Below are 13,385 nucleotides of genomic sequence, written 5' to 3' on the forward strand. Positions count from 1 at the left end.
AGGTCATTGATGGTGACATTCAGGATATTCCGTTGCTCCATCAACTCTTTAATTTTGGCTCTGGAGCCCAACTGCCTTCTATCTGCCAATCGCTCTTTCCTCAGACTGGTTAGTTTCCCCTGGAGACGGCGTAGCTCCTTGTCATGGAGCTCTTTCAGTGTTAGCCAGGCTTTTTTAAAAGCGTCAGAAGACAAATCACTGACGCTAACCTGCATTTTATCTCCTGCGGGAGAGCTCTGGCCACCTTCCTTGTCTCCTCCACCCACGTTGCCCACCTGCATCTCGTCTCCCTGACTGGGACTGGGAAACAGTGGGGACAAACCGCCGCCGGCAAAATGGCGGAAGGGCTGCTGACTAGAGCTAGGCCGCGAACCGGACGAGACTTTCACGCCATCTACACACCTGCGAAGAGGCTTCAGAGCACAAGGCCGGTGCGAGGATGGCTCGGGGGTAGACAGAAGGGCCCGGTTTGGCGGCGGAAAGGAGACCTGAGCCTCCTTTTGGCGGGAAGAGCTGGTGCGCAGAAGATGACGCGGGCGAGCTGGCCTGTAGCGAGAGGCCGGAGAGACCGGAAACGCGGTGACTTCTGGGAGAGCCATGCTGCTCTGAGCCGGAAGGGAGCCCGAAGGCGGAGGGGTGGACCGGAAGTCAGCGCTCACTTTATTTTTGAAACAAATCTAATTTGACCTTACGTTAGCATCTTATTCCTGATGATCAGTATTTTATAAACGTTGAAAACTATCAGTACTCATGGTCTTGAGTAAATTGGGGAAATAAAGTCAAAAGCCACACACTCTTCCCTCCCTGTCACCCCTCCGTTTAGCCAACATTACCTAGTCGTCCATCCCTATCTTCAGGGGCTCTTGCGGGGGCAGGCCATTACGTCATTGCCTACTTTTTTTTTTTTGCGGTGCGCGGGCCTCTCACTGTTGTGGCCTCTCTCGTTGCGGAGCGCAGGCTCAGCGGCCATGGCTCACGGGCCCAGCCGCTCCGTGGCACGTGGGATCTTCCCGGACCGGGGCACGAACCCGTGTCCCCTGCATCAGCAGGCGGACCCTCAACCACTGCGCCACCGGGGAAGTCCCGTCATTGCCTACTTTTGCGATCCCTAGCAGGTTTTTAAATTTAGAAGTGGACCTGCTGACACCATTAGCTATATCTGAACAGGATAAAAAAGGAATGGAAGGTTAAGTGAGGGCAATGTTTTTCTTTTTAAAAATGTCTCCATGAGTGTTTTTGAAGTTAAAAAAAAAAGGAACAGCTCCAAAGAGAAGTATGTGTGATAGGTTTAAGGGACATTTATATCTGAAATAGTTGTTCCATTAATGTGTGTGTATGTTTGTATATTGCCAGGACTTCAAGGTTGATAATCCGAAGGCAAAGAGGAAAAAGAAAGTTATCAGTCTCTTCCTCTAAAGTTTAAAGTTCTCAGACTGTTTGGTTCGCAGAGCCCTTTGAGTAGCAGGCGAAGGTGCTTGACCCTACCTTCCGAAAAGTGTACTTAAACGCACCATCTTGCATAAAACTTTAGGAAGCTTATTAAAAATCCCAGGTCAACTTCCCTTCCTCTGTCTTCAGGGATGATAAGCCATCCAAAAGAACATTTATAAAATACATAAAAATAATTGTTGAAGTTGAAATAGTTACAGATTAAAAGGTATATTTGGGATTAATTCAAAAGAATACAGTGTGGGTATTGGGCAGTGAGATGAGATAGGAGGAGAGGATATAGATGAGACAGAATTGGCTGTGAGTTAATGGTTGCTGAAACTAAGTTATTGGTACTTTGGAGTTCACTGCGCTATTTGCTGTAAGATCTATGCTATCTCAAGATGTAACACTTTATTCATTCCATTTTCAGATACACTCTTAACTTACTGGAATAAAGTATCTCCTCAGGAGCTCATAAACATCCTTATACTTCTAGAGTAAGTTATATTAACTTATTTTCATAAAATTTCCTCTTATTTTTGGGAGCTTAATTTTTATACATAATAAAATATTACCCCCTTTCTGTTTTCAACAGCATATTTGACAATAATGTAGGAAATGTTAAACTATTTTGATAGTTTAGAGGCTGATATACAGGTTCTTCACACATAGATAGAAGAAAAACATGGAGATGAAATACTTGTGATATTATAGAAAACTCTAGCTAATAATAGTGCATCCTTGCAGACCATCAGGAGTCTTTCTGTGATCCGGAAAACTGGAAGTGGCATCAGCTGTCCTAGATCATTCATTTAGAGCAGATGCTGGCTTAATGGAGCAGCTTAAATGTTGGAATTTAGAATTTGTACTCTTATGTAGAGCTGAGTAATTCTACTCACTTCAGAAATGCATATATATATATATATTTCCATATATATATATATATATATATATATATATATATATCTCCATTGCAAGGTCCTTAGGGAAAAAAATCTAGCCTTTTTCCTAGGTGGAGGTTGGAAATTATCCTATATTGTATGCTGAGCTATTTTTACGTCATTATTGAAAGCTAAAAGAAAAATTAGAATGAAATGTAAGAAATTTCTAAACAAATAGTACACATATATGATATCGTGTGTGTCTACCGAAACACAGAGAGGGTAATCTATGCATAAAAACTTAGTAAAGTCTTTCAAAATTTTGCAGAAGATGTCAGCAAATAAAAGTTATGATTAAAGAAACTACTCTAATTATACTGAAATGTTTACTAATGAAACTATATGATGTTGGGGATTTACTTTAAAAAAATAAAGGCGGTAGGGAGTGTGGAGGGAGAGCATGGGACCTGTTTGGGGTATAAGTTAAGAATGGCCATGAGTTGATAATTGTTGAAGCTGGTGGGTGCTGGGTATGTGGGATTTAGTTTGCTGTCCTCTTTACTTTTGTATGTGTTTGAGATTTTCCATGCTAGAAAGTATTTTAATGCCATTATAAAAAATATAGCAATTGCCCCAATTGCTTAAGAACCTTTTTAGGTGTTAACTGACTGTGCTAGAGACCTTTGGTGTGATACACACTATAAAGTACAAGGGATGATTTGCATTGACGGTTTTTTAAAAAAATATGTCATTAGAATTGTATATGAAGACATGGAGCTTTTTGGTGTTGATGTAATTGTAGCAAATAAATGTAGAAAGATATAATATGGCAAGTAGTTATTTGTATATTTATTTTTGTATACCGAAGCATTATTGTAATATGATTTTAAATGGGTCGTTCTTTGTGACACATGAATTTTCAAATATTACTTGTTAAAATGCAAAGTATGGTAATATCTTACTAACATGCTATTGTTTTTCTTTCTAGAGTATGTTTGTTTCACTTTAGATATATGGGGAAAAGAAACATAGCAAGGTAATTCCCATAGCACTGCAATTTCCACTTTTTTTCTTCTCTTCCAACAGAGGGCAGTCTTAATTATGCCATGTATAACCTAGATGATTCATTTTGAGTTGACACTAAGATACCCATGATTTATTTAATGCGTGTCAACTCAAAGTTGAAATTAATCTGATGTGAACATTTTTTAAGTTTTCCAGAGGGTAATAGTTAGACTGATATGCAGAGTTTCTGCTCTAATCCTAGAACAGATGCTTGTCTCTTCTGAAGGATGTGAGAAAGGGCTAGATCAAGGGGAAGGCAGGAAATCATAAAGTGAGGACAACTGTAAGATCTGTACTTTTATCTACAACCTGTCAGTACTCACCTCAGTTACTAACGTGAATAGAAATCCCCAACAGCAATTGGGACATGCACTATATATTATTTATTTCTTCTTTTTGCTGTGTAAGTCTTAGTGAAATAAATACTTAAGAAAATGTTTGAGGAACTGTAAGGAAAAGATTACTTATTTCAATAAGATATATTTCAGGGGTAGAGTTAGTCATTAAAGGAACTCAAATAGAATCCTTTTTTTAAGTAAATTCCATGGCACTTCCAAAAATTAAAGAGGCTGTTTGGATGGGGTTTATTGCTGAGTCTCTGGAACATCCTAATAATTCAAGGGATGAGTTCCACTGTCTTCCCAGCACTGGGAACTGGTTTAGACCTAGTATGGTAACTACCACCATGAACCTTAACCTCTAAGATTCTGCTGACCCGCCCTCTATGTTTATTAGAGGATAGACAAACTCTTTTTCTTCCTTAGTTCCTGTATTACCCGGTTGTAATTTTTTTTAGTGGAACCTTAAAATTACAGGAAAACAAAGAAAAATGTGCAAATAGACATGTTTATAGAGTAAAAATTTCTGCTCCAAGTTTAACTTGGATCCAGAAACAGATTAGATAGGCACTCATTCTTAAACATCTAACACCAGGAATTCTTCCACCTTACGTCAACTCCTAGTATCCCTCTCACTGTTTTCTCTGACTCTTGCCTTTCCTTACCTCCTGAGAAAAGACTGGATCTTATTGGAGTGTTGTCCACTTTACTCTGATATTTTTGAGCAGAAGAAGGGAAGTAAGAAACTCCCTCTGAAGTCCTTACTTGTATTCGTATAGTATAAACTATTTTAAATATACATTAAACTTCATACAATTTCCAGTGATGCCTCACTGAAGCCAAGTAAATACTGAGCATAACACAGTGTTTATGTGGAAACCTAGTCATTTATTAGTTTAAAAAATCTAACGTTGAGATGTATTCTCAGAGTGCTCCATTTCCTAACTTTAACATTTATTTTAGGGTGCATGATGCCTGGATGTCAAAACACTTTGGAATAGACCGAAAATCGCAAACCATGCCAGCTCTTCGAAACAGATCAGGAATAATGCAGGCCCGGCTTCAGCATCTTAGTAGCCTGGAAAGTTCATTTACACTTAATCACAGTAAGTGAAAAATGTGTGTAGGGTACCCATTTGAAACAGATATTAATACTATTTAATCTTAAAGAAGTACTGGCTTAAATCTCCAATACAATTGGTAATCATTTCCCATACATAGATACAATTGCATATCTCTGTTTATGAACAGTCGTTTCATCATATGTGAATATATGATAAGATATGCATGGACTTTTCAGCAATTTTAGGTAATGATGGGTTTTTTTCTTAGTTCAATATCAAGGAAGTTAATTTTCCCTTTGAATTATTGTTCTTATATTATTTTACATTCGATATCCTTTATTCCTACTTTAATGCAGATAACGGCATCTTAATATAATAGTATGTATAATATTTGTTTAGAGTTCCTATTTTTCATTCAGTGATCTTAAGGGATTATCCATGCTGAGCTGACCGCAGAAATCAAAGAACTGTAAATAGTATTTTGACAAAGATGTATTTCACACGGGTTGAAGTACTGACAAGTCGAATAGGACAAGGAGGAAGCTACAGGGTTATATAAATGGAAGCTATCCTCTGAGGAGCAAATATTAATAAAAAAGTCAAAGAGTGAGATAAACGTTCATTTCCACACAGTCCTTTGGGGATTGCATAAAAGGAAGCCAGCAGAACTGGCTTTGCGATAGGGCTAATAATAAAAACAAATGTCTTGAGCAGGTGGACCTGAGCTAATAGAGTCAAGACTTTTAAAAATGCAAGTCTTACAGCCTTCAGCTTTGCTCTTTGTCACTTGTAAAAATATCAGTATAACGAACCTATGTATTTCAGTTGGCCCAGATGCTTTGTTTTCCTCCTGATTTAGAAACGTCTCATACCATTGGCATCATTGAAAACATCTGGCCGTAGGGCGCCACTGTACGTAATGTAGCTGCATTTCTATGAGTTTCTCATTTTTGCACACATAATTAACAGCACAGCCTAAAATGCCTCCTGCGTTATTTCCTGGTTACGTCACCATAGTTCATCACTGAAATCTTGTCTCCAAAGAAGTGGGCACCTAATTATTTGTTGCAGAGCTGTTGATACAGAGCTGAAGTAAAAATTAGTGGAATTGATTAACCCAGACCATATTTGATTAAGGAGTAAATACAGTGAAACTCATTAAGTCTGCAGGCATTGAAAGCCTGCTTTCTTTGTGTTTGTCTCTCTCTCTGAGTCTTTGGAGGAGAAGATCATTCAAAACTGTTATGTGAATCTCTGTGTTGGGCAGTTTTAATTTTCTTTTTTTTTTAAATCCCAGGTTCTGCAACAACTGAAGCAGACATTTTCCATCAGGCACTTCTTGAAGGCAATACTGCTACTGAAGTTTCCCTAACAGTACTAGATACCATATCATTTTTCACCCAGTGCTTCAAGGTAAACATGAAGAGTTAGAACTCAGTCGGTATCATTGCAAAGAAAATATTATGCAAAAACTAATTAGTCAGACGAAGCTTAGTATAGTATAAAAGCCCCCAGTGAGCAGTCGGGAAACTTGGATGGCAGACCTAGTTTGGCTCCTGTGTGACCTTGGGAAATCACTGAGACTCGTGTGCCACATCCATAAAATGAGAGGATTGGACTAATTTGCCCTGAATTTCCCTTCTCTTTTATTTTTCTGTTTAAAAAACAGTTTTCTTTCACACTTTTATGAAAATATCCAGTAATTTTTAGCCCAAATTATGATTGAGTCAGTTTATCCAAACGCCCGTTGTGATGAGGTATCTTGTCAAGCCAGATGATGTCCAGGCAGGCCGGCTGGCTGGCTTCCCTCGTCAGGTGCCTGGTGGTTTCTCTCAGATGCTTGCCTCTCGATACAAATCATCATTGCTAGGATTAAAAAAAAATAAGAAGAAGAAGAAATTAAAAGCAATGATCTTGCAGGGTTGTTGAAGGTGTAAAATGAGATAATGGATGTGAGAGTGCTTTGAAAAGTAAAGACTGTATAACTATAATGAAGGGTAACAGTAGTGGGAGAACTCAAAATTGAAAACTCTTGCTGGCTTTTCGTCTGAGTTATACAGATTTTTTTTCTTTTCTTCCCCCCTTCTCTAAGTAATTCAGTTAATTGCTTCAGCCCTCTGGATTTACTATGGAAACCTGGCCTGTGCTTTTCAAAGAGGCTTATCAGGGAAAACTGAATTAGATACTAATAAGAAATAGGCTGCAAAATCCCTTTATGAAGTATTAAGTTCTGATTAAAATGCAGCCCAAACTCATTTTTTATTGTGCCAGTAAGTAAGACATTTGGTCTCAAGGTTTGCATTGTATTCTTTCCTCCTATCCAAATACTTCTCATTTGTTTAACATACATCTCTTGGTAGATGTCAGGCACTATCCTAAGTGCTTTAGAAATATTAACCCACTTTTTTGTCGTGGGTCTGGAGGTGGAAAAGAGGACTGCAAATGGGCACCAAGGATCTTTTTGAGATGATGGGAGTGATTGGGTTGTAATGGTTGTGAAACCCTGGAAATTTACCAAAAATAATTGAATCATGTACTTAAAATAGGTAAATTTTGTGCTATGTAAATTATACCTTAATAAACTTAAAAGTACAAATGTGAACTCACCTTTAATCCTCACACTAGCTTCGTGATATAAATACTGTTATTTTTCCCATTTTAAAATGAGGAAACTGAGGCTCACAGGGAAGTTAATGTCACATAGGTGGTTAGTTAGCAGAATCAGGATTCTGATCTAGGCCAGTTATCACAAGAGTCCATGCTTCTAACCACTACCCCATGCTTATTAGAAGCAGACTAACAGAAATATCAAACACCATTCAGGGATTCTGGCTATCAAGGTTACCATTAAATCTGTTACAGGTTTGCATATTGTTTTGGTTCGTTGTTGTTATTTTTGGCCAAGTTGTAACCTGGTAATTAGTTTCTTGAGGGATAGAGCAGGACTGGAGGTGTTAACCAATGCATTTTTTTTTTAAAGTTTCAGAAACCAATAGATATTTCTCTACAATTTGTTGTTTCTCTTATATCTCTATTTGCAAGGAACATTTAAACAATTTACGTAGTCTGTTCAATTGTGATCCCTGTTATTATCTCTACTCATAGAGGTTTTAATTTGTCACCAGTGGCTAAAGATATCTTATACTAAACGTACATTTAAGAGCAAATTAGATAATAGACTTTTAAAATGGAATTGATGTTTTCCTTAAGAGAAATACAAAGGCTGGTTACCTTGTATCCATTTTTAATTTACTGATTTCTGAATTGAGGAGCAATATGGTTAGGTTAATAGAAAATACTCTTCCCATACTAGTTCTGTATTTGCTGTGTTATACTGGAAAAAGATTTTTTTTCATCTATTTAAAATTATGGAATTAAGTATAGATGTAGTTTATATAGTATTTTGAGATTTCCAAGTTGAAAGATGGCACAGATGATTTTAGATTATGTTAAACTTTTTATTGTTACTTTTCAAGCAGTGGTTTGATAAACAGGTTGTTGGTAAAGCCTGTTCTCTCATTCTGGGGGGAGCGGCATAAACTATTTCTGCAAATTTTTTCTTCATGTTTTGTAGAGCCAACTTTTAAATAATGATGGCCACAACCCGTTAATGAAAAAAGTATTTGATATTCATCTTGCTTTTCTTAAAAATGGGCAATCTGAAGTGTCGCTGAAACATGTCTTTGCCTCACTGCGAGCTTTCATTAGTAAGGTAAGAGCAGAGCTTTGTGGCTGCGAGTGGCCTTGCTTCATAGCAAGAAGGAAAGGGGAACAGGGATCATTGCGAAGACCTCTCCAAACCTCAGATAAGGAAGCCATTAAATCCTACCTTTGTAAATATTAGAACAGCAAAATACGTAAAGAGAGCCTGACCAGGCATTCCCTAAAATCAGCACATGCTTTTTATTTTGTCCTGTCATCCCTTTCTGAAGAGTATCATTTTAAAATTACCAACTGCCAGTTTTTCTTCTCTTTTGCTTCTTTTTAAAGTATTGTCATGCTGAAGATACATAAGCTGTAAGGGTACTCATGTACAAGCACTTTGAAAGCAGAGACCAAGTCTTATAACCCCAGGGCCTTGTATGATATCTTGCAAATTGTAGGCACTCAATACATGTTCAGATGAATGAATCCTTCCTTTCAGTGCGAATTGTATCCGTGGGCTCTAAATGTTCAGGCCATTTACCTCATCTAAACTAAAACTTCAGACTAGGCTTTTAGGAATAAATATGACTGAAACAGATAGCAAGATTTATTTCTCATCTGGTTTTGATAGCTTTTAAACATACTTAAAAGCATCAGGAACCAAGATGGAGTTAAAATCAGGGAAAGGCACAGTCTAGGCCTCCACTCTAGTATGTGTAACTCCAACAAGACAAATTCAGTTAACCGATTTTTGTAATAGGATAGCTGAGCATGGAAAACTTTTTTGTCATTATTTGTATGGCAACTTAAAGGGTTTAATTGATATAAAAATTAGGTGATCTTGAAGGTTTATTTTTAAATTGACATTCTTTTTTTAAAAATTTTTAAATTTTTGGCTGCGTTGGGTCTTTGTTGCTGCACGCGGGCTTTCTCTAGTTGCGGCGAGCAGGGGCTACTCTTCGTTGTGGTGAGTGGGCTTCTCATTGCGGTGGCTTCTCTTGTTGCGGAACATGGGCTCCATGTGTGTGGGCTTCAGGAGTTGTGGCACGTGGGCTCAGTAGCTGTGACTCGCAGGCTCTAGAGCGCAGGCTCAGTAGTTGTGGCACAGGGGCTTCGTTGCTCCGCGGCATGTGGAATCTTCCCGGACCAGGGCTTGAACCCGTGTCCCCTGCATTGAGAGGCAGATTATTAACCGCTACGCCACCAGGGAAGCTCTAAATAGCCATTGTTTAATACAATTTTTTAACATCTTTATTGGAGTATAATTGCTTTACAATGGTGTGTTAGTTTCTGCTTTAAAGCAAAGTGAATCAGTTATACATATACATATGTTCCCATATCTCTTACCTCTTGCGTCTCCCTCCCTCCCACCCTCCCTATCCCACCCCTCTAGGTGGTCACAAAGCACCGAGCTGATCTCCCTGTGCTATGCGGCTGCTGCCCCCCCAGCTATCTGTTTTACGTTTGGCAGTGTATATATGTCCATGCCTCTCTCTCGCTTTGTCACAGCTTACCCTTCCCCCTCCACATATCCTCAAGTCCATTCTCTAGTAGGTCTGTGTCTTTATTCCTGCCTTACCCCTAGGTTCTTCATGACATTTTTTTTCTTAAATTCCATATATATGTGTTAGCATACGGTATTTGTCTTTCTCCTTCTGACTTACTTCACTCTGTATGACAGACTCTAGGTCCATCCCTCATTACAAATAGCTCAATTTCGTTTCTTTTTATGGCTGAGTGATATTCCATTGTATATATGTGCCGCATCTTCTTTATCCATTCATCCGATGATGGACACTTAGGTTGTTTCCATCTCCGGGCTATTGTAAATAGAGCTGCAATGAGCATTTTGGTACATGACTCTTTTTGAATTATGGTTTTCTCAGGGTATATGCCCAGTAGTGGGATTGCTGGGTCATATGGTAGTTCTATTTGTAGTTTTTTTAAGGAACCTCCATACTGTTCTCCACAGTGGCTGTACCAATTCACATTCCCACCAGCAGTGCAAGAGTGTTCCCTTTTCTCCACACCCTCTCCAGCATTTATTGTTTCTAGATTTTTTGATGATGGCCATTCTGACTGGTGTGAGATGATATCTCACTGTAGTTTTGATTTGCATTTCTCTAATGATTAATGATGTTGAGCATTCTTTCATGTGTTTGTTGGCAGTCTGTATATCTTCTTTGGAGAAATGTCTGCTTAGGTCTTCAGCCCATTTTTGGATTGGGTTGTTTGTTCTTTTGTTATTGAGCTGCATGAGCGGCTTATAAATTTTGGAGATTAATCCTTTGTCAGTTGCTTCATTTGCAAATATTTTCTCCCATTCTGAGGGTTGTCTTTTGGTCTTATTTATGGTTTCCTTTGCTGTGCAAAAGCTTTGAAGTTGCATTAGGTCCCATTTGTTTATTTTTGTTTTAATTTCCATTTCTCTAGGAGGTGGGTCAAAAAGGCTCTTGCTGTGATTTATGTCATAGAGTGTTCTTCCTGTGTTTTCCTCTAAGAGTTTGATAGTTTCTGGCCTTACATTTAGGTCTTTAATCCATTTTGAGCTTATTTTTGTGTATGGATTAGGGAGTGATCTAATCTCATACTTTTACATGTACGTGTCCAGTTTTCCCAGCACCACTTATTGAAGAGGCTGTCCTTTCTCCACGGTGCATTCCTGCCTCCTTTATCAAAGATAAGGTGACCATATGTGCGTGGGTTTATCTCTAGGCTTTCTATCCTGTTCCATTGATCTATCTTTCTGTTTTTGTGCTAGTACCGTACTGTCTTCAGTACTGTAGCTTTGTAGTATAGGCTGAAGTCAGGGAGCCTGATTCCTCCAGCTTCATTTTTCGTTCTCAGGATTGCTTTGGCTGTTCGGGGTCTTTTGTGTTTCCATGCAAATTGTGACATTTTTTGTTCTAGTTCTGTGGAAAATGCCAGTGGTGGTTTGATAGGGATTGCATTGAATCTATAGATTGCTTTGGGTAGTAGAGTCATTTTCACAACGTTGATTCTTCCAATGCAAAACATGGTATATCTCTCCATCTGTTTGTATCATCTTTAATTTCTTTCCTCAGTGTCTTATAATTTTCTGCATACAGGTCTTTTGTCTCCATAGGTAGGTTTATTCCTAGATATTTTATTCTTTTTGTTGCAGTGGTAAATGGGAGTGTTTTCTTGATTTCACTTTCAGATTTTTCATCATTAGTGTATAGGAATGCCAGAGATTTCTGTGCATTAGTTTTGTATCCTGCTACTTTACCAAATTCATTGATTAGCTCTAGTAGTTTTCTGGTAGCATCTTTAGGATTCTCTATGTATAGTATCATGTCATCTGCAAACAGTGACAGCTTTACTTCTTCTTATCTGATTTGGATTCCTTTTATTTCCTTTTCTTCTCTGATTGCTGTGGCTAAAACGTCCAAAACTATGTTGAATAAGAGTGGTGAGAGTGGGCAGCCTTGTCTTGTTCCTGATCTTAGTGGAAATGCTTTCAGTTTTTCACCTTTGAGGACGATGTTGGCTGTGGGTTTGTCATATATGGCCTTTATTATGTTGAGGAAAGTTTCCTCTATGCCTACCTTCTGCAGGGTTTTTATCATAAATGAGTGTTGAATTTTGTCGAAAGCTTTCTCTGCATCTACTGAGATGATCATACGGTTTTTATTCTTCAATTTGTTAATATGGTGTATCACATTGATTTGCGTATATTGAAGAATCCTTGCATTCCTGGGATAAACTCCACTTGATCATGGTGTATGATCCTTTTAATGTGCTGTTGGATTCTGTTTGCTACTATTTTGTTGAGGATTTTTGCATCTTTGTTCATCAGTGATATTGGCCTGTAGTTTTCTTTCTTTGTGACATCCTTGTCTGGTTTTGGTATCAAGGTGATGGTGGCCTTGTAGAATGAGTTTGGGAATGTTCCTCCCTCTGCTATATTTTGGAAGAGTTCGAGGAGGGTAGGTGTTATGTCTTCTCTAAATGTTTGATAGAATTCGCCTGTGAAGCCATCTGGTCCTGGGCGTTTGTTTGTTGGAAGATTTTTAATCACAGGTTCAATTTCAGTGCTTGTGATTGGTCTGTTCATATTTTCTATTTCTTCCTGATTCAGTGTTGGCAGGTTGTGCATTTCTAAGAATTTGTCCATTTCTTCCAGGTTGTCCATTTTATTGGCATAGAATTGCTTGTAGTAATCTCTCACGATCTTTTGTATTTCTGCAGTGTCAGTTGTTACTTCTCCTTTTTCGTTTCTAATTCTGTTGATTTGAGTCTTCTCCCTTTTTTTAATGGTTTATCAATTTTGTTTATCTTCTCAAGGAACCAGCTTTTAGTTTTATTGATCTTTGCTATCGTTTCCTTCATTTCTTCTTCATTTATTTCTGATCTGATTTTTATGATTTCTTTCCTTCTGCTAACTTTGGGGTTTTTTTGTTCTTCTTTCTCTAATTGCTTTAGGTGCAAGGTTAGGTTGTTTATTCGAGATGTTTCCTGTTTCTTAAGCTAGGGTTGTATTGCTATAAACTTCCCCCTTAGAACTGCTATTGCTGCATCCCATAGGTTGTGGGTCGTCGTGTCTCCATTGTCATTTGTTTCTAGGTATTTTTTGATTTCCTCTTTGGTTTCTTCAGTGATCACTTCGTTATTAAGTAGTGTATTGCTTAGCCTCCATGTATTTATATTTTTTACAGATCTTTTCCTGTAATTGATGTCTAGTCTCATAGCGTTGTGGTCGGAAAAGATACTTGATACAATTTCAGTTTTCTTAAATTTATCAAGGCTTGATTTGTGACCCAAGATATGATCTATCCTGGAGAATGTTCCATGAGCACTTGAGAAAAATGTGTATTCTGTTGCTTTTGGATGGAATGTCCTATAAATGTCAATTAAGTCCATCTTGTTTAATGTATCATTTAAAGCTTGTGTTTCCTTATTTATTTTCATTTTGGATGATCTGTCCATTGGTGAAAGGG

At 38.1% G+C, this 13,385-nt stretch overlaps 1 protein-coding gene across 4 annotated transcripts in view; it reads left to right on the top strand.

Annotated features, from left to right (window-relative positions):
* The window catches only part of DOCK11 (dedicator of cytokinesis 11), a 189,349-nt gene that overhangs the window by 129,090 nt on the left and 46,874 nt on the right, over positions 1–13,385 (top strand). For 3 of the 4 annotated variants that reach the window (XM_032618688.1, XM_032618686.1, XM_032618687.1), the window contains 5 exons: positions 1,862–1,928; positions 3,301–3,348; positions 4,679–4,821; positions 6,077–6,192; positions 8,354–8,491. In XM_032618688.1, coding sequence (XP_032474579.1) covers positions 1,862–1,928; positions 3,301–3,348; positions 4,679–4,821; positions 6,077–6,192; positions 8,354–8,491 — 512 coding nt within the window. Of the gene's footprint in view, positions 1–1,861; positions 1,929–3,300; positions 3,349–4,678; positions 4,822–6,076; positions 6,193–8,353; positions 8,492–13,385 lie in introns of those variants that run through there. The other variant, XR_004347927.1, reaches the window with a different exon arrangement.

The sequence above is a fragment of the Phocoena sinus genome, chromosome X, assembly GCF_008692025.1.
Source record: "Phocoena sinus isolate mPhoSin1 chromosome X, mPhoSin1.pri, whole genome shotgun sequence".
Classification (NCBI taxonomy): Eukaryota; Metazoa; Chordata; class Mammalia; order Artiodactyla; family Phocoenidae; genus Phocoena; species Phocoena sinus.